The 21,795-nt window shown below is 47.7% G+C and overlaps 1 protein-coding gene across 1 annotated transcript in view; it reads left to right on the top strand.

The window, feature by feature from the left end:
• Nucleotides 1-21,182: 21,182 nt before the first annotated feature.
• The window catches only part of Tunar (transmembrane neural differentiation associated intracellular calcium regulator), a 46,931-nt gene continuing 46,318 nt past the window's right edge, over nucleotides 21,183-21,795 (top strand). The window contains exon 1 of the mRNA XM_085830161.1: nucleotides 21,183-21,508. Within this exon, the coding sequence (XP_085686287.1) occupies nucleotides 21,497-21,508 (12 nt within the window). The 5' untranslated portion in view covers nucleotides 21,183-21,496. The remainder of the gene's footprint in view (nucleotides 21,509-21,795) is intronic.

Raw genomic sequence — 21,795 nt, forward strand, 5'->3', positions numbered from 1 at the left:
GGGGAACATGTCCTGGGGGTGAAGATGTACACAGCACGAATGACCATCTGATTTCAGAGCTGAGAGCAGTCTGGATTTAGGCCGAATCCCAGATTATCTGCCCAACCCTGTCACAGACTTAACGACTGGAAGAGTCTTAGACCAGTCATTTGGAAAGGACACTGTCTAACCTGTTTAGCCGTCTGCAGGCTGTGCCCTGTGTTGCAGGTCCCCAGCTCTGGTGAGCTGTCACCCATGCTGGGGTGAGCCTCGGTGATGCAGATGTCTTTGAGTCATTGCTGCTTCTCTAAATAACCTCAATAAATCAGACTGATTCACCAAGTTGGACACGAGTATCTCTACTCTGGGCTGCTCCTCTCCGGAGTGAGCAGACGTGTGTGTTGTATCTCCCCAGGAAAAAGTTCTGTCCCACAATAGCCTCTTTGGGTTTTGGCTGACATTTCTGAAGGATGAGGAAGCCATAACACATTTGCTTTCCCATTCTTAAATCCCATCTGTTTTCTACCTGTTCCTTTGAAAAGACACCAATAGCGCTGGGGTGGATGATGAAGCCATAGCTTCTTAGCAATCTGCAGAGTTGCTGGTTTGTTGTTTCCCTTTGGCCAGTAATTAACAGTAAATGTAACAAAAAAAAATAAGAAGAAAGATAAAAGTTGTAGGCTCCTAGATTCAATATAGAGATAACTCAGTTCCAAAAACTATCCAGTCCACCCCATCACAGACACATCCCCATCTCTTCTCCCAAAGCACCTTTAATTTGTTGTTGCTGTTAGGGGTGAGGCCCATCCTCTGCCTCAAGGGCTCAGCATCTGTCCCAAGCAAAGGCAGATGTGCAATAAACATGCCGTGCAGAAACAGAAGAGGCACCCCCCCCCCATTCCCAACCATCCCTGCTGTGGGATTCAGTTACAGCTGCTCCCAGATACTTGGATGTAAAACACTCCCTTAAACACTGCCCCGGAAATACGACATTGAAGTGAAAGGCTCGTCCTTATGTGTTGGAAAGTTTTTGTTCAGTTGTCAAATGAATTACCAGGGAAGGTGGAACCTCAATTAAAGAATCGTGTGGTAGTTTGAATAAGTTTGGCTCCCATGGACTCATTCATGTGTTTGAATGCGTGGCCCCCGGAGAGTGGCAGTATTAGGAGGTGTGGCCTTGTTGGAGTAGGCGTGGCCTTGGAGGAAGTGTGTCACTGTGGGGGTGGGCTTTGGGGTCTCAATGCCGGAATTCTAGAGTCTTCTTCTGGATGCCTGAGGAAGATGGCCTCCGACTGGCTGCCTTCTGATCAAAATGTAGCACTCTTGGCTCCTCCAGCAGCACATCTGCCTGCACAGCACTATGCTTCCCATCATGATGATAATGGACTAAGCTTCTGACACTGTAAGCCAGCCCCAATTAAATGCTTTCCTTTATAGGAGTTGCCTTGGTCATGGTGTCTCTTCACAGCAATGAAACCCTAATGAAGACAAATTGTTTCTCTCAGACTGATCAGTGGAAGTGTTTGTGGAACATTTTCTTGAATAAGGATTGATGTGGAAGGGTCCAGCCCACTGTGGGCAGTGTCACCTCTATGTCAGGAGCCATAATGGGACAAGCTAATAGCTAGCAGGTGACATCCTGAAGTGGCCTGCCTCGGATTATTATATAATCTGCGACAGGTGAGCCCTCATTAAGCAAGGCTGTGAGGGACTAATTTAGGAAAGATTCCTGCCATTAATATGCTTTTCCTGTTATTATTAAACATATATAACAATCACTAAGTAGTACCATACCCCCTTTGAAGTAGATCTCTGTAGATCCATGAACATGTACTATCTTGTAGTGATGCTATATTGACAAATAGATGACCTTAAGTCTTCATGATGATCCTATAAGAATTCCTAAAATTCTTGTGATTATTAAGCTCTTTTTTAGTGGGACTGCTATTGGGTCCTTTTCTGATAGTCAAAACTGCAATGAGAACTCTGCCAGTCTCCCAAGTGCCACCAGTTAATTGCTCTTAGACGGTAACCAGACTTTCTCCTATTCAGAGCACATTCCAAGAGGTTGTAAAACAATTAACCAAAGGTCATTAAAAGGCAACTAACGATTTATTATAGGTGCTAGGACAGAAGTTAAAATACTGACTGGGTTTTTCTAAAACTTCACTAGTAACTTAGTTACGGTTTTAAACCTTCAGTGAACCTGTGGAGCTGAGACAGGTGAGGGATGTTTAGCCAGATAATTACTCCTAATGGATATGCATGTAAACATTTGCCGTTGTAAACTTCTATTTCAATTTATGATTTGAATTTTTGTGTGAACTTGTGATGAACTTTGTAACATGTGATCATGTATTCTGAAAGATGTATAAGTACTGAGGACAAAGAGATCACGGAGAGCAAAGGTCAATAGAGGAGACTTTTTTGCCTTTCCCCACTTAGACTAGAATCTTTTCCCTTTCCCCACTTAGGATCTTTCTGCTTTTCCCCTTAGACAGCTTTCATAGGAAACTTTTTACAACTTGGTAATAAACTCTATAATCACTTATCTAAGTGTCTTCTCTTCCTGTGACTTCTGACTAGTGGGCTGAAAGTTAAGAGCCCAGCAGTTCCTGCTAAGATAGACAAGGCTATTTACTTAATCCTTTGTGGCTTGAAGAAGAGGTGCTAGGTGCCAGACACTGCAGTTTCTGGCCTCAGAGGATCACAGAAGGCAGGTCAGCTACATCAGCATAGTAACTTAGGCTTAGGTAAGTAAACTTTTTATTATACAGCAACCCTAAATATTTCGACAAAGTCCTACCCTCCACCTAAGCTCTTCCCCCGCTGCTGCCTCAAGAAGAACCGACAAGAAAGAAGAACATCCCACGCTGGGTCTGGCCCCTGGCACCTCTAGGCAAGTAGTCTTGGGTATTATAAGAAAACAAGCTGAGTGAACCGCAAGGAGCAAGCCAGTGAGCAGTGTTCCTCCATGGCCTCTGCTTCAGTTTCTGCCTCCAGGATTCTGTCTTAGTTTCTCACAACTACTCCAGGACCCTGCCTCAGTCTCCCAGTGCTGGGAACTCCAGGGTCCTGCCTCAGTCTCCCAGTCTGGGAACTCCAAGGTCCTGCCTCAGTCTCCCAGTGCTGGGAACTCCAGGGTCCTGCCTCAGTCTCCCAGTGCTGGGACCAGGTGTGCACATCATGTCCACTTGATACTCCCTTTTGATGTCAGGTTCAGTTGTTCCTAGTGTTTTCCAGTTCTTAGTGATTAGTGACGGAGCACTGCTAGTATGTCTGTGGCATTCTGTTGTAGAGTTCTATGTTGTTGTTTTTTATTTATTTATTTTTATTTTATGTTCATTGGTGTTTTCCCTGCATGTATGTCTGTGTGAGGGGGTTGAATCCCCTAGAACTAAAGTTGCAGATAGTTGTAAGGTGCCATGTGGGTGCTGGGAATTGAACTCCAGTCCTCTGGAAGACTAGCCAGTGTCCTTAATGAGCCATATCTCCAGCTCCGAGCCCTATGGTTTTTATAAGACTTTCACACCCACAACCTCACACACAGCAAGGCCTCAGTCATCAGTCCCACTGTGTAGGGGAGCGAGCTGAGACTGTGTGACTTCTAGAGTGTTGCTGTTGGCGGGTCCAGGGCTGTGACTTGAGGGTCTTTCCTCAACACTGCAGGTGAAGCTCCCCCATAGACCTTCTCTCAGAGCTCTTCCTTCTGCGGTGCTGATGCTGACAGAAACAAGACAGGAGGCCCCAAGGGCTCATGGCTCAGTCTAGGTCTTACTTCTCTTTTTATTTATTTCACTACTTAAAACAGGAGCCATTCTACTGAAACACAAAAGTAATTGCAAGAGAGGGAGGGAGGAAAAAAAGAAACTGGAAGGAAGAAGTGAAGGGAGGTGGAGGGAGGCAGAGGGAAGGGAGGAGGAAGGGGAAGGGGGAGGGGAAGAGAAAGAAGGGGGAAGGGAGGGAGGGGGAGGTAAGGGGGGAATGGACAAGGAAAGGAGGAAGGAAGGAAGGAAGGAAGGAAGGAAGGAAGGAAGGAAGGAAGGAAGGAAGGCCTTTATAGAATTACAAAAGGGCCTTGGGTGGATTTGTTGATTTTTGTAGGAGCCCAGGGTTAAGCCCATTGTGTGTATTATGCAGTGGAGCTGAGGCTGGTAAATCTGTGCCCAAGGCAGAGTGAAGATATCTTCTCTTTTCTTAAGATGCTGTCTGCAGAACTGACATGGTTGGGGAGAGATGGAGCAACCACAGTACTGGCTTCATGTAGACACTTCCAAGACAAAGTGAGGTGATGCCCTTCAAGCAGCAGCACACTGTGGGTGGGTGATGTCACCTCGCTGAGATGTGACAAAGAGCGCTAACCATGCCTCTCAGCTTTTGACAGATGCGGTTCCATTGAGAAGCATCCGAGATACATCTCTTCCATCAAAATTCCCGTATTATAATTTTAATTAAATGCTACATGGCATAATTAAATCATCTCCCTTTGCTCACTCCCTCATCGGGTTTCCTCTCCACGGCTGCCATCTTCAAGACTTCCCGTGAGTTACAATGGTTCCCTAACTGCTGATATTTCACAAGCTATAAAAGGAAAGGAGAAGTCCACAGCATAGTCTGGTGGAGAAGGCAGGCCCAGGTCCTGTATGAAGCAGAGATGCTTCGCTGGAGTTACTCCTTTTGAAGCACAGAACCTTTGTCCAGCGTCTGAAGCTTGGCACGGGCACAGGACCGACATTAAGATGAACAGCCAAGTTCCTGACTTCATAGAGTTTGCAGCACATGCTGGCTGTCCTGGCTAGCTAGCATTTACCTAGCTAGGTTACGTCAACCTGATATAACCTAGAGTCATCTGGGAAGAGGAAACCTCAACCGATCAGATTACTAGATCAGATTGGCCTGCGGACATGTTTGTGGGAAATTGTCTTGGTTGTTTGATGGATGGAGGAGGGTCTAGAACATGGTGGGTAGTGACGGCTCTGGAAATGTGATCCTCTGTTGAAAAGAAAGCCTGCTGAACAGGTGGAAAGTAGGGTTCCCCCTCAGCTTCTTTGTCTAGTCCTTGCTCCCACTTCCCTTAGTGATGGGCTGTGACCTGGAAGTGTCAGCCAGGTAAACTCCACCCTCCCCAAGTTGCTTTTGGTCGGAGTGTTTCATCACAGCAAACCAGAACACTGGGGGGGGGGGGGGGGTGGGGTGGGGAAGGTGGATCAAACCATTTTTTAATTCAAGCATGAATCCCAGTGAGGGTGTAACAATATTTCTTAGCTTTTGTTCTTGAAATCCATGTTTAATCCTTTTTACCCTTGCCTTTAATTATGTGTCTTGTACAAAGTGCTTTCTAACACCTCCAAAACTGCTCTAAAGCAATAATATTGTTACTTCTAGAGGGGACAACTAACCTTCAATGTGAACAGAGGACTGTCACATTCTGTGCTTTCAAATCCAGAATCAGGGATGTTTAAATGGGTACTCGTTCTGGGGGTATTTATGACCAATTTTCTGTAAGTCGCAAATTTGAAAGATTTCCTTTTCAGATACAGTAAGAAAGTCCCTTGAGGGCCACTTCCTGCTATGCCAAAATGCATGCTGACAGCCTTCAAGTATTAAAAAGAGCAAGCAAAACATCTCAACTATTTGGACTGTGCAAACCAAACCAGTAGGGGAATAAGCACATGACTCTGCAGGAACAAAGAACATTATTCAGCAAAAAAAAAAAAAAAAAAAGAAGAGAGAGAGGCATTCTGCATCAGACTATAAAATAAATTTCCCACAGCATATTTTTAGATCATTGAGTTGCAAGAATGCTGATTTCTTTCTGAAATAAACCGATTCTCAAGAATTACTGAACGCCTATTAAAAAATAGCAACTAAACTAAATTCCTCTGACAAGTGTTGAGGGAGATGATATCCCTCAAAGCCATCTTCAAGAGGAATACTCTCATACATATACCAAGAGTATAAATCATTTCAAAGGTAGTCTCACCTTTCAAAGTCTTTACTTGGTAGACCAGATGTTTTTATTTCAATCCTTAATTCATGGACTCAGAAACCATGGGCCAGCTGAGACTGGCATCCCATGCCAAATAAGAGTGACGCTGTCCGTGGTTCTAATCCACCTTTTCCCAACCTCACAGGAGGTGGTGCTGGTCACCAACCTCCTGCAGCCTCACAGAGGTGTAAGTAGGGCTGCTGTCCATGGTTCTGGGCTATCCGTTGAACTTGTCAGAAGTGGAGGTAAGGTGCTGCCTCTGTCTGTAATGCTGACCCAACCTCCCAAAGCCCTAAAGGAAGAGATGCTATAAAGCCTCTATCCATGGTTCTGAACTACCTCTAACCTATCAGGGGTAAGGATGGTATGGACAGTATGTGGCCTCTGTTCACTGTGCAGAGTCAACTCCTGTCCTCCCCCTATCCCCCCCCCGACAACCTGAAGTGGGTTTGCCCTTGTGCAATTGTCCGTGGTGCTGACATACCCTTCTAACCTCAGGGTCTGTAAGGTAAGCATCTGGGCTAGCTAAGTATAGATGGAATTTCAAACTGTATGGTAGTGCTGTCTTTATATTGCTAGTTGTGAGAACAAGCACAAAGTACTCAGTGCTTTTCATCCTTGACTTCTTTAGAACATAAAGTGAGCGTGTTTAAAAGCTCTAACATCTAATAACTTGATGCCTTCAAACTGCCAGCTCTATGAATGTATGCCAACTATTTGAACACTCTAGATTTGATCCAACAGAATATCATGAAAGGCCACTTCTCACATAAAAACACAGTGGAATTTTGACTTGGGAACTTTGCTTGCGAAAACAACTAAAAGAAAACACATTGACGTGTGCAGGAAAGGGTAAAGTGATGTGGATCATTAATTGAAAGGGTTATCCAAATTTCTAAGATTCTAACTGTGACTCCATTGTAGTAACTCCCTGGGTCTTCTTACTTAATTCTATCTTCTTGATTTATTCCAAAGTGACTTCTCCCAGACATCTGTGCAGAAGACAGAGTTTTAAATGACCCCAAGTTCCCCAACCTTTACTTACTCTTACTCTTGAGCAATATCATCCATTTCACGAGGGAGGGGGTCATCCCATGACTTGCCTCCGATGGGCACAGTGAGGCAAAAGTGAGGGAACAGCATTCCGCAAGCATGTTACATAGACTGTGATATTTTATATATCACAGAGCTGTGTGCACATCGATACTTATGGTAGCATTGATCACAATAGTTAGGTTGTAGAACCAGCTTAGGTATCCAACAGTAGAGTAGTGAGTAAATAAAGCATGGCATATATACACAGTAGACACTTTGGGAATCCATGAAGATTGATGAAGGCTTGCCACTTACAACTGTGTATGATCAAGAGTAAGTGATTAAGACATCTCAGAAAGACAAATAACCATTGCTTTCTCATATTTGTGGTTTCTCTCTCTCTCTCTCTCTCTCTCTCTCTCTCTCTCTCTCTCTCTCTCTCTCCCTCTCCCTCTCTCTCTCTCTCTCCAATTCTTTTAAAAAAGATTATGACTTTTTTTTCTTTGTTGTCTTTACTGAAACTAGTGGACACATTACAGGTGTCCATGTGGCGGGGAACTGAGGGCAGCCTCTGGCCAACCACCAGCTAAAGAACTGGAGGAATCTTACTGCCAACAGCAGCAAACAACACACAAAGATTATAGAGTGTGTTCATGTGGCCTTGGCAGGACGTCTGTCCCCATTTGAACTTTGAGATGAGGTGGGGACTACAGCTGACTTCTCAATTACAACTTTCTCAAGACACTTGGGGGCACAAAAGGTGCACCAGATTCCTGACTCAAAGAAGCAATGGGGACCACGTGACTCAAATAATTTGTTTTGTGTTACATTGTCAATGGCAAGTGAGTAACATCACAGGCATGACTCCCAAAGTTCTTGGGCCCACATATTAGACTTAGGGATCTAATGAGAGGCTCTGACTGGCTCAGCTTGTGTCAGGCACTCTCCTTCACCAACCAATGGGGATGTTAGGTGAGTAGAGTCGGCAGTATAGCCACTCTTACAGTAGTAGTTAACAGAATCAGATAGGATATTTCCTAGCAAGCTTATACACAGGCAAAACATGAGCTTCCCACAGTAAATGGCCAACAAGGCCAACACATTTCTTGCCTACAAAGGTAGATAAGTTAATTGCCAATTAAAATGCAGTCATGTTTGCTGCAGGAAGTGTCAAAACCTTTAAGACTGGAAACTGAACAAGAGTAATCCAGACAAGCAAGGAAAAGCTTTAAGTGTCTTGACACAAAAGCCGTGTTGTAGAAAAGCCCAGGAGGTACAGGAAGAGGGAGATGTCTGGTGGGACTTCAAGTGTCTGTGGCACGGTGAGCTCACAGTATGGAACGTGTAGCAAAGTCCGGGGGAGGCTGAAGACATTTGTTAGAGCAAGGAATAAGAGGAATAAGAGACCTTGTACTAGTCAGGGTGCCTGATGACAGACAGCAGACTCCACTGAGAGACAGACACATGCAGCCAGCCACGGCCAACACACATCTCACCACACCAGCACAGTGGCCAGTGGTCCTGATTTGGATACCAGAAGCCACCTCAGGGGATGCAGATATTCTGCCTTGTATACCTGATGGAAGTGTACCTTCTGATGTATGCTGGGGGTGTTACCTTCTGACGTATGCTGCTTTTTTGTTTTTGTTTTTTTTTAGGGAGGGGGTTCATCCAACTTCACCATCTGCTTTTTGCTGGAGAGATCTTATAAGAAAGATCACAAGTGCACACCTGCATCCTACCTGTGGGAGGTTGGGAAGTTTTACTAATGCTATTTTTCATTCCTACTGTCTTCATTAGGTTTTGTTCCCCCTGTGAAGAGATATCATGACCATAGCAACTTTTATAAAGGAAAGTGTTTAGCTGAGGTTGGCTTAGAGTTCAGAGGTTTAGTCTATTATAGCCTCCATGGTGGGGAGCATGGTGGCATACAGGCAGAGATGGTGCTGGAGAAGTATCTTAGAGACTACATCTGGATCATCAGGAAGCAGGAAGAAAGAAACATTGGGCCTGGCTTGAATTTGAAGCTTCAAAGCCCACCCCAGTGACACACTTCCTCTAATGAGGCTGCATCTACTTCAACAAAGCCACACCTCCTAATAGTGCCAATTCCTATGAACCTATGGGGGCCAAGTTCATTCAAACCACCACAGACACCATGGGATGTGGACACTGTCAGTATGGAGAGGTTGTTTAAAAAGTATGAGCATCACTGAATGATGCTGTCTGTAAAGTCCTCATGAACCAGCAAAGGTTTTACCATGGAGACACCAATTTGAGGGATTAGGACACCATTTCTCTACCCTAAGGGGGTTACTACCCCTTTGTGGATCAAATGACTCTTCACAGGGGTTGCCTAAGTTCAGCTGCATATCAGATATTTATAGTATGATTACTAACTAGTAAAATTATAGCTATGAAATAGCAATGAAAATAATTTCATGGTTGGGGGGTTATCACAACATGAGAGATTATTGTATTAAGGGGTAGCAGCCTTAGGGAAGTTGAGAACCATTCTGGCTCAGGGGCAAGGAATGATGTAGATAGTTTTATGGCCTGGTAAGTTGTTGTGCAGCAGTTTCCTCCAGATTGAAACACTCCATCTCCTAAGGAAGCTCATTTAGAAAGGAAGTAAACAACTCAAAGTAGCATCAGAAGTCCCTGAAACAGACCAGATTCCCTAGGCTCCGCCCTCCCCAAGAGTATATAAACAGTAAAGCTTGTTAAGACTCATTAGATTTCCAAGACTCACCAAATTGCAAAGAAGAGTCTCAATCAGGCCAAGGTGAGACTGGCTGAGCTGTCTACAGAAGCCCAAACAAAACTGTTGAGCTTATGGGGGACATTTTTATTCAAACCACTACATCTTAGATCCTGTAAGTAATAAAATACCAATAAAACTCATTGTTTTACTAAGTTAGACCGTGGTGATATCTGTACTATAGTCTATGTGAAGTGAGTAGATGCATGTGGCTACGAGTGTGTGTGCATATGCATATGTACATGCATTTGCATGCGTGTATGTTTGTATAAGCCTACACAGTGGATAATGGATTGGAGGCCAAGAGGCCAGATGTTGAGCCAGATGTGAGCCTGTTGGAGCTTTCAGACAAGGAAACCTGAGTAGCTGAAATAATGGAATAGCTGAATAATGAAATACACCTGAGTGAAGGCGAGAAGGCACACAAACAGGAGCTTCCACAGAAGAAGGCAGGATGTTTACTCTACTTCCCAGACCTGTCGATTCCTAGTTTTACCATCTTTGTAGGATTCTTTTTGGGCTATAGGGTCAAATTTAGAATTTTAAATGCATGTCCCCCTAAATAGTACATTATTGGGAAAGATGGGGGAACCTAATGACAATGTGTGACCTTGGTTCTCTGACATAGCTTTTTGTTTTGTTTTGTTTTGTTTTTTGTTTTTCGAGACAGGGTTTCTCTGTGTAGCCCTGGCTGTCCTGGAGCTCACTTTGTAGACCAGGCTGGCCTCGAACTCAGAAATCTGCCTGCCTCTGCCTCCAGAGTGCTGGGATTAAAGGCGTGCGCCACCACGCCCGGCTATGACCTAGCTTTTAATCTTCTGCTGAGTGTGGTTGTTTAAACTCCAACATAAAGCTTATTAGAGTGGTGTTCCAGTTGGTATGGTGACCTTGGGCTCATAACTCTACCCTCCTTCTCCACCTAGTAGAATCCATGTAGAACCCTGGAGCTGCATGGTTTATGGCATGAGGTGTATCCCACAGAGATATGTCTTGGGAGTCCACACAGCATGCTCCACATAAAAAGGTTAGTCACAGTGAGTGAGTTGAGTGATTGCCATGTCTGCTCCTGTTGAAGTTAGAAGGCCAGAAAAAGAAGGATGGAGTGGCTAAATGCAGTCCCAGGAGGAATGTGTGGCTAGAGCCAAGGGCCTTTGAGAACAGAAGGGTCTGCTGAGATGAAAATGGGAGGAGAAAGCTGGAAGGTAAGATGGGGATAGGGTCATAAGAACCAGATGGTGGGGTGCTGGGGAGACCCTGAGATGTCTCCAAGGTCCCAGATCCTCTGTCTTCACAGTTTTGTAAAATCTCCTTTTCTTGGTTGCAGGCACGATCTGTAATTTGCTCTCAATCAATAAAACATAGCAAAGGTGATAGAATGCCACGCTGGTGATTAGATTATGTAAGATGATGGTTTCATCTCCCCAGCAGACTTTTTATTGCCTTCTCAACTTGCACATTTTGCAAGCTGATGGAGAGGCCCACATGGCACGGAACTGAGAGTGGCCTCTGGCCAAAAGTCAGCTGGGAAGTGCTGAGGCAAGGCCAGCTTCCCTCAAGGAACACCACTGTGCCAACGATGCCATGAGCAATGGCTGGGGGTGGATATGAGCTCACAGAGCCCTCTGATGGGATCGCAGCCCTGGCTAGCGTGCTTGAGAGGAGACCCAACAATGATGGGCATCTGTCTCTGACACACAATGACTGTGAGGTAGTAGAGTGTGTTGTTAGGGTCAGAAGATGGCTCAGTGGGTAAAGTGTTTGCTGTGCAGGCCTGGGGACCTAAATTTAATCCTCAGTAGCCATATGCAAACTCATAGTATCCCATTCCTGGGGAACTGGGGGATTCCTCAAATTACTTGGCCAGTCAGCCTAATTGGTGACATCAATGGTCAGTGAGAGACACTCTCTCAAACAATGAGGTGGAGAGAGATTGAAGAAGACACCTGACATCAATTTCTGTCCTTCCCATAGGTGCACGCACACATGCATGCATTCATACACAGACACACATGCACACATGTGTGTGCATACATATACACACAATACACATGCATACATACATATACATACACATGAACACACACACATACACACACATACATACATGCATGAGCACACACACATATATCACCCGCACACGCACTCCCACACACATTCTCCGACACAAATTTTATGTTGTAAGTCACTACATGTTGTGGCTACCAGCAATAGCTAACCAATACAAGGGGCTTCAGATGTGTCCTGAGCACCTTGAACTGTGCACTCTTCTTTGTAAGTAAACTGTCCAAGTGGTCCGCCCCTCAGGTTTGGACAAGCTGTGGATACCAGCATTCTGCAGAGTTTATGGTCACTACAGTTATTGTCTCCATCGACCCTGAAGGAAGGAAGAACAAGGGCAATAGATTTTTACAAGTTGTGTTGTTTCCCCACTATTGGAGGGATCTTTGTGGCTCTGTGGGCTTCTCCTATACATTACAGTCCAGGGTGGGGGTGCAGAGCTCCATGCTTTACCCCCTTGTAGGCTCTGAGAGGAGTGCACACAGCACAGTCTGACTCCACCTACCAAAGAATTCCTGAGTCCTTGCAAGAGGGTAATTCATTATCTTTCATCCTGGGAAGAGAAGGGCAGCTTTGAGCCACTTCTCAAAGCATTCCTGAGCTAAAGCCATTGCTCAGATGTTTCTCAGAGCACTGCGTTTTCCTTTTTTGCACCTCCATTCTACTCAGCTTTCAACACGACAGCTGGTGGGTGCTAGTCACTTGGCAGTTGTGAGACAACATGAAGAGGGTGAGTGAATTCTCGAGTGCATTTCCTGAGAAGCTTGGCTGACGTAACCAAGCTGCAGTCTGTAGGACAGATTTCACCAAGTTTGTGTTGTCTTTTCCTTCTGTTTCTTGCTTTATCTGTAAAGCTCAGTCATCACCCAACACTGCCTGCGCCCTGTGCTCACGTTCACAGCCCTCACCGCTTGCTTTCTCCAGCCATCTGACTGAGTGTGGAGGGTGCATTCACAAACCTGCAAAAGTGCCCTCCTTCTGAGTTAGTGAGCTAGCCTGGATGAGCACACATGCACACACCTGCAAGAGTGCCCTCCTTCTGAGTTAGTGACACTGTGACAGGAAAGTGGAGCACCTGTGGAAATCTGAACTCAGGTCTGCATATTTGTGGGACAAGCACCTTGCCCACTGAGCCATTGCCCAGGGTCTCCTTTTCCTTTCTAAAAAATTTACAATTGTTTGTTTATTTTATTTGAGTGTATGCACACACACACACATCACTCACAAATACACCACACACAAACACCACACATACACACAAATACACCACACACACATGCACCTGCACACAAGTGCACATGCACACACACATACACAAACATACGCACATACACACACAAACATATACACATGCACATATATACAATGCACAAACACATACACACACATACACCACACATACACACGCACACACACACACACACACACACAAAAGCATTGCCACAGCATACATTGAGGTCCTAGAACAATTTGCAGGAGTCTGTTCTGTCCTTCAACCACACAGGTTCGAGACATCAGACTTGGCAGCAAGCACCTTCCCCCATCTTGCCAGCCCTATGGTGTGTACTTTCAGTGATCCCTGAAAATATAGGACATACCAGTTATGAGTTTAACAAGGTTCCGTATAACTAAAATTAATGGTGGAGGAAATAAAGACAGAGAAGAATTGGAAAAAGACGTTTTCTTCATCCAAAAGTAGGTGCAGCGGCCCAGCGTTCTGAGAGGCAGAGATCTGAAGGTGGCAGCCAGTGGACGGGACAGAAGGTTGGCCTTTTAGCCACAGTTGCTGCAGCCATGGTGTTTTGTTTTGTTTTCCCTCAGTAGAGGGAGAGGTTCTTTTTAAATGCTCTTTTTTTACGTTCCTTAAGTGGTAGCCTGGGTTTTGTCGGTGATATCCCTGACTTTTAAGATATAAATGTGGTGCTGTTAGCATTCAATTAATAACTGGTCGGTGTCTGGCACAGTCCTCTGGTACGTTAGAATGTGGGTGTTGGGCTCTAGAGACTGCTGTGCTTCTGTCCCTCACACAGGTAATGAAGTGTCCTTGCTTGTGAACTGTAGGTGAGAGTAGCTGACACAGACCTACGACCCGATTAATGTGGGAGATGGCGGTGACGGTGATGATGGTGATGGTGGCTGTCACGAGAGATGCACACATCCTGACCTCAGGCCTCGGCTTTCTTCTCTCAGTGACGCATCTCTGGAAGATTTCCAGAACAGGTTATCAATACAATCACCCAAGCTGCCCAACATTCTCTTCTCAGGAGATGCTGGCTCTCTATAAGCAATCCAGATGCACTTCCTCTCTTATCCCTAAAGGGGATCTCTCACGGGGCAGGCTGGGTGTGGCCGGTTTGTTAGACAAAATAAAAGCCTTTGTAAAGATCATGAGCAGAAAATCAAGGTGAAAAAAAAACCTCTGCCTTCCCTGTACTCAAGACATCTCTTCTGTAAGTGTGACCGAGGTGACAGCTGGAAGCTCCTGTTGGTGGCCCCAGATGGCATGGTCAGCTGGGCTTGTGTGGTGGAGGGGGCAGGTCTGCTAAGTGACTTCAGGTCATATGTCAGCTCCATGGCGCGCTGTCTCGTCATTGCTGAGGCTTCTCCATCATCCGAGGACACTTGTCAGGGTTTAGAGCAATTAATTATTACGGGCAGTTGAGTCTGGTGGGAGAGATGAGGGGTAGTGACAGCATTCACATCATTAGCAGTTTTACAGAAATGCTCATTTTACGGAACAATCTCTCCAGCAGACCCGAATTTACCATGCTAATATTAATCCTTGAAAGGGAATAATGAGGGTGTTGTGTACACAGCAATTAATTTCACAATATTTTCCAATCTAACCTCAAGAACCCAAACCCAGCATGCTGACTCTGGGTAGTCATAAATAAAATAAGCAGGAACGGGTTTTGTTTGTAATTAAGTGGCAACAAGGCTTTTATTTCTCAAACCACACATTATCGTGAGGGGAAAAATAAACAGAAAAATAAAAAGCAACTCCTGTTTAAGAGTTTAACATTGTCCAAGCTCTGGTCGTGAGAAATGTGAGCACGAAGCAGGCAGGAAGAATGTATCCTGGGAGGGGGAAGCTAGAGGTGACATCCCAGCTTTGCAATGAGATAATTGCTGTCACAGACAAATGGGAACACTGGCATGTCTGGCTGAGGTGGTGGTGGGGGGTCTCTGTAAGGGCATTTGGAGATGTTTTCCGTGTCCCTTGGTTTAAGCCTTGCTGGGTGGAAACCCCTGCTATTCTTTGTAGTCTATGACATTCTAATGACGCACGAGGTAACATTAAGATGTCTCCTAGCTAGAGAGCAAGCCATGCCTTCAGTTTAAGTAGGTATGGAGTATGATTAACTGGCAGAGAGCGGATGCAGTAGAGTCAGAATAGGTTTCAGGAGGAAAGGCCCCACCCTGGGGGCATCCGAGGGGCCAAGCACCTCTCTAGTACCTGGGAATAGCTATGGCAAAAATAATGTAGATTGCAAAGTAGACTAAACTCCCTTTTCTGCCATTTTACTTTGATGAGGGGGGGGGGGGGAACCAATCCTCAAAGCAGCAAGGGCTGTAGAAAAATTGGTACCTAGAATTCACTGCGGCGTGGGTGGGCTGTGCTCAGAGACAGCACCAGCTAGTCTAATCAAGTCAGCCTTTGCCAAGGTTATTCATGAAGGGACATTTGCTTTTGCTGGCTGAGAAGTCTGCACCCACCACAGATTATGGCAGGAGACAGCTGGTTTATCTCTCCCTCACCCCAGTGTCTTCCATACCGCGATGGAGACTTAGCCTATTTTGTATTCAGGCTAGCTTTAAAGGGGATCAAAATGACCGCAGACTTTGGGTTCTCCTCAAAGATCACAGCATCCCTCTTGGGAAGGAAGCACATTCCTGCTGATAGTACTTGGAGTCAGCCTCCTTGGATCGACGTGCCTGGCTGAGTATCTCCTTTGCCTTAGAGCCTCTCAAGTCATCATCTCAACCTGCTCATGCTGTCCAGGGCCCAGGTGACCACGTCTCCAAGGGCAGGTCCTCTGTCCAGGCAGAGTCTGGCTGAGTTTTCTGAATGATGTCACTAGCAATCCCAACAGAAATCCAAGTCAAATCAGTTTGACTTCCCTGACACTAAATCTAACCCCTTGCAAAGACATAGAGACTAAATCAGCCGTGGGGACGTCACTTGAGTCCTCTGGGTATAATGGTAGCCCAGGAAGCGGGAAAGGGGAGCCAGTACATATAATGTTAGGCATCAGATAGCAGTCTGGGAAGCGACAGGTCTTCCTGAATGTGCTCTCTCTGGAAGGCTACTCATCTATCGCTGAGAGTGGCACAATGATCAGACAGCCCGGAAACCTGAACACCTCCCATTAGGCTGGATTCTCACAGTCTCCAAGGCAGTTCTCCTGGGGACCAGGTTCACCAGTCATAGTTTGCCAGATCTTCTGGTTTTTGATTGCATATCACAGGTGACAGGGAACTCATTATCCACCAAGACAGCTCATCTGGTGCTGGGCTTCTCTAAGCTGGGACTGGATATTAGTAAATCTCGGTACCCAGCTTTACCACCTAAACGAACATGCAGCCTGTGAACCCACACAATGGCTAACAAAGCCATTGTGGAGCAGAATGTGGCCTGTGAAGTGTCATTTTCCCACCACTGCTCTAGCATAAAAGTATTCTTCCTTGTTCTGAAAAAAAAGTGCAGCCATGTCTTCGGTGGCCTGGACTGACCTGTAGGGGCCACGTGGGCCCAGCAAGACAGCCCTGGAAGTGGGTGGTGCTTCTTGCTTCTTTCTGAGTGTGATGACGTCAAGAGGTTAGTTCATTTGATGCTAGCATTGCAAAAGAAGACCGTGGAGGCCAGCACTTGCTTTCCTATAGAACGATGGCCTCCTTCTGCTTCATCTCCTCTGCCGGCCATGTCCCATCACTTCCCACAATGCTCCACGTTCTATGAGATGAAGGGTTACATACAGCTGGTGTGGATGAGCCCTGCCGGTCACTCTGCATTTCTGGTTAGCATGTGCTCTGCACATCTCCCTGTGGCACCTATCCCTCAGAAGCCAGAGTTATGGGGGCATCAAGGGACCCTCAGGAGGGTGGTCTGGAAAGGCCACAGCATCCAGGCAGAAGTGTAGAATCATGTTTGGGGCGCTGCCCTGGGGTTGGGTATGAGACTGAAATATTGTTCCACCTACTCAACATGTATGACAGAAGCCATGCAAGCCAGTGGGAAGATGGCAGCCCTGAAGAATGAAAGTCATCACAGGTAGATCCTGATTGTGCCGGTTTGCTGTACTGACTACTGATCATTGAGCATAGGTGTACTACTCAGGGTGTCTCCTGGTGTGTGCGTGCATGACACTGCATATCCACCACGTCAAACATTTTTTTGTAGTAAAACATATTTGAAATTCTCTCTCCTGATACACACGCTCAGCAGGCTGAGTCAGGAGGATCAGGGGTTCTAAGCCAACCTGGGATAGATGGGAAGACATGGTCTAGAGAGAGAGAGGAGAGAGGGGGGGGAGGGAGAGAGAGAGAGAGGAGAGAGAGAGAGAGAGAGAGAGAGAGAGAGAGAGAGAGAGAGAGAGAGAGAGAGAGAGAGAGAGGTAAAGGAAGGAAGTGGGGGTAGTGGAGGAAGTAAGGCCCACATTCTCTTCCACATATTTTGAAATATTCATTGTGATATTGTTAAGCGTGCCCTTGCAACTGTGTGACGGATCTCCGAGTTATTCCTCCTGACTGTGATTTTGAACCTGTAGGATTTCCTCGCCTTCTCCTCTCCTGCCCTGTCTGTTGTGTGCTATTCTGTTCTCTATCCTCGGAGGTCAATGCCTCGTTATGTGTGATGGTTGATTGAACCTGGAATCAACTGAAAGGGAGGCCACTGGGTGCTCCTGTGAGACATTTTCTTCATCAGATTATTGAAGTAGTAAGAGTTAGTTTGAATGTTAGTACCCCCTTCCATTGGTGGTGGTAGTGGTTTTGGTTTTGGTTTTGGTTTCTTTTTGCCTGCTTGCCTTCACTCTTGTTGGCAAGTGCATCTACTTTGTTACTGGCTCTGCTGCATCCTTCATTGTTACTAGGTCCCAGCTTTGGGCTTCCAATGTGGACTAGAGACCAGCCCTCCAGAAATCATCAGGGCCTTCAGCACTAGACTGGGGCTGCTGAGACATCCAGCCTCATATACTGAGCAACTACCAGGGTCTCAGTCTCTCTGGCCTAAGATAGTCCTTGTTCAACTACTCAGACCATATTACATAGCCAATCTGATAAATCTCCTTTTAATATTTGCTCATCCTCTCGGTCGGTTCTGCTGTTCTAGGGAGCCCTGATTATTATACTATGCCTGGCCCATTCCAATGAATAGAATGTCCTCCAGACTCATCGAGGATGCCTCGTACGACAAGATTTCATTCTTTTTTTTGCAACTGAATAGTGGTCTCTTGTGTCTATGTTCCACAGTCGATCCATCTGTTGTGGAACGTTTGGATGGAATCCATAGCCTAGCTGTTGCGCATACTGCTGCATGAACGTGGTCGTGTGGATCTATCTCATCAGTGTGCTGAGTTCAGGATCTGGGGGAGGGAGTTTGCTCAGGTGGTAAAGTGCTTGCCATAAAAACACAGACATAGTGGTGCATGTCTGCATGGGTGGTGGTGTGGGGGGGGGGGCAATTTCTGAAGTTTGTCGGCCAAGTCGTTCTAGCCAAACGGATTAACTTATGGTTCCTTGAGAGAGCCGGGCTCAAATTTTAAAGGCAAAGTGCTTTGGAGAAAAGACACCAGGCCTTGACCAATCAGCCTCTGACCTCTGCATACATGTGGACATGCAATGCCATATGCATACAGCATATGAACACATACCTGCACCATATAACACATACACACACACACATACACACACACACACACACCATGTTTTTTTTTCCTGTGATACTAAAAACTATGACAGAGACTCAGACAAACTAATCAATTACCCATCTCCCCTGCCCTGACTCTCAGACATACTAATCAATCATCCATCTCCCCTGCCCCAGCTCTATGGCTTCTGGAATAGTGAGTGGGGCCTGCAAATGGCTGGGCATAGAAGAGACTCTCTGAGGTTTGGGTATTATAAGTACTGGACTCCCTGGCCAAGGGACATGTCAGATTATTCCTGCAAGCAGGAAGTTAGCGCTGAAGAAAGCCGGTTGAAAAGCTGCCATCACCCATAAAAACTGGGGGCAAACTCAGAGGTGTTGCTCCCAGTCTCGCTGAGAAATGTCAGAATATAACTGTTGCCCCAGGGGCTAGGAATGACAGCCGTTTTCTGTAGAAAAAAAAATGCTGTAGGGAGAGGGTGCTGGTTTCTATTTGGAAGGGTTAGTAGTGGGTTCAACAATATAGAAGAATAAATGAACAGAGAAAAGCCCTGTTTCGGGGCCACCCCTGACAACAAAAACCTCAGTGGCCCCTCCCCCACCCCCATTCTCAAAGTCCTCCTGGAGGGAGGGGCTCCTCGCTGCAGAGATACTGGGTTAAGACGGGGATGTGGGTCCTGGGCAGGTGCGATTCTCTGGAAGGTCGGTCTTCTGCCTCCACCTCCTCATAGTCACCCCAGCCAGGACAAGAACAGCAGCCTTGGAGAGAGTGAAGGATGAGGCTTGGTCGGTCCTCAGGGAGGAGGCAGCTGTTCCTGCTCTGGGGCATTAAGGAAGGGGCAGGATCTTGGCAGGTTTGAGAGTCCTTTAGAGATGGCAGAGTCCTTGTATCCAGCTGAATCCAAGGGTCTGGGTTCTACCTAGAGGTACCCACTGCATTTGAAAGTTTGCCTCACCATCTTCGGAGGCTGTGGTCCCTGTCTGCTTTGACAAGGGCTCTTTTGTGGGCCTTAGGGGTGCATTTTGGAAAGGTTCTGGAGAACCAAGAGACACCTTACAGAAAGCCTAGTTACAGTACACTTTACAGAAAACGCTTGTTCATATTTAGGTACCCCAGGGATCAGTTCTTAGCTGACTTTTGGGGATGAAGACTCTATTTTGGTTAGGATGTTAAGTTACTTTGAAACGTCCTATAAGCTGTAAAGATTTAGGCACGCCTGGGCCTGAGGCCCAGTCTGGCCTAAGAGGCTGCAAATCCTTAAGGAGGAAGGCACATGGAGGCAGGTTTTTGACCTCCTGCAACTAGACACCTGATCACTGGTCGGGCACCACGGGGAGAGGGACAAAGCTGTCACTACCTAGCAGCCATCCCCTGGTCCCCGAGAGGTAGGAGGAGCTCGGTGACATAGTCCAGGGCTTCCATGATGAGCACAGCACAAGAACAAAATGTCCAGGAAGGAGAGAGGCAGGCCAGGAAAGGGGTGGCGCCTCTCTCACCCAGGTCCCTGGGTCTCCAAATACTCCATGTGGGTGGGGGCGTCTCACCCACACCCACACGCCCACAGCCACATTCGCTGGCTCACCTCTGCATTCCTGTGAGCGGCAGGCCTCCATGGGCCACATAGCCGCCACCTGCTGCTGTAACCCCAGCACAGGGGAACCTGCATCACCCTTTTCCCTCCATCCACCCTCACCCAGGAGCAGGTTCCAAATCCTCGGGACCAGGCAGGGGCCACGTCTTCCCCGGCCCACTCCCCAGCAGCGACGTGGAGGTAGAGGGAGGAGCTTTTGCCGGCAACGCCAGCTTCCCCTGCCCCCTCTCCCTCTAGAGCTCCCCTCCTCTCCTCTTTCATTCCCCTCCTTATCCTTCCTCTTCTCTCCCCTCCCTTCCCTGCCCTTCCCCTCTGCCGCAGCCCAGCTCCTAGCGCGTCAGCCTGGGCTTCCCGGAGCGAGTCGCTAGGTAACAGGGCTAGCTCCGCAGACCCGGGCCAGGGAAGCCCGCGCGCGTCGTCAGCATCTGCGCCGAGGGGCGGGGGACGCACTGACACTCCCCTATCGGAGCCTGCAGACCCTTCAGCTGGTTCACAGTCCCCTCCCTGGATGCCTTAAGGGTGGCTATTGCCATCGCGGAGTTGCCCCTCCCCTGCGGGGACCCCGACGTCGCCGCCCCTTCTCCTCCCACGCTGGTCCGCACCACTCTCCGCACCGCCAGGTAGGCGACCCTCCGCTGCGGTTGCGGCGGTGGCTGCTGGTAAGCTGCGATCTGGAGCTGGGGCGGGGACTACGCCACTAGCGGAGCGGCTCGGGCCACAGCGGCCGGCGGACCGGCCATGTGCTAAAGTTTCTGGGGCTCGGCTGCCCGGCGGGTGCGCGGCGCGGGGCGCAGAGCGCGGTGGGTGGGGCGCGCGGTGCTGCCCGCCCCCGGCCCCCGCGGGGCGCAGCTCAGTGTGCTCTCTCACGCTTTCTTTCTCTCCTTTCCCGGGCGCAGCCACCCTCCGAGATCTTCCCGCCGAGCCCAGGCGCGGGGCATGAGGAGCCCCTGGGTGTCGCCTGCAGACAACCCAGCCTCGCGCACACCTCGCCAGTCGCTGACAGGGACATGAACAGCATGATTGGGTTCCGGTGTCCAGCGGCCAGCCTCAGCCGGAGGCGGCCAGTGGTTCTGCGCTGCTTGGGAGAATGAGGCAGGAACCCACGGCAACCTCTCTCTCCTCCTTCTCCTCGCCTTCCTCTGGCTCCCGCTCCCCGGACCCGGGCCGGGCTGTGGCTCTGCTGCGTGCCCTGCGCGCCCCCCACCTGCCTCCGGATGCTCTTCTCGGTAAGCCAGGCCTTTCGCCTCGGGAACAAAGCCCCTTCACAGGATTCGGAGGCTGCCTCCGAGCCCCCTCTCCAATCACTACCCAGTGCCTGGAATCTGTCCCCAAACCCTACCTGACTTCTGAACTGCCTAGGTGCCTTCAAGACCTGGTGTGTTTTCCTGGGTTCTCTGGGAGACAGCAGCGGGCTTAACGCGCAGGCAGGCAAGAGACCTGTTTGGTCTAGATAAGCATCTATGTGTGCAACCTGGATTCGGACTTAGTCACCAGGGGGAACTGGATGTTTGGT

The sequence above is a fragment of the Mus caroli genome, unplaced genomic scaffold, assembly GCF_978045245.1.
Source record: "Mus caroli unplaced genomic scaffold, Mus_caroli_1 scaffold_14, whole genome shotgun sequence".
Lineage (NCBI taxonomy): Eukaryota > Metazoa > Chordata > Mammalia > Rodentia > Muridae > Mus > Mus caroli.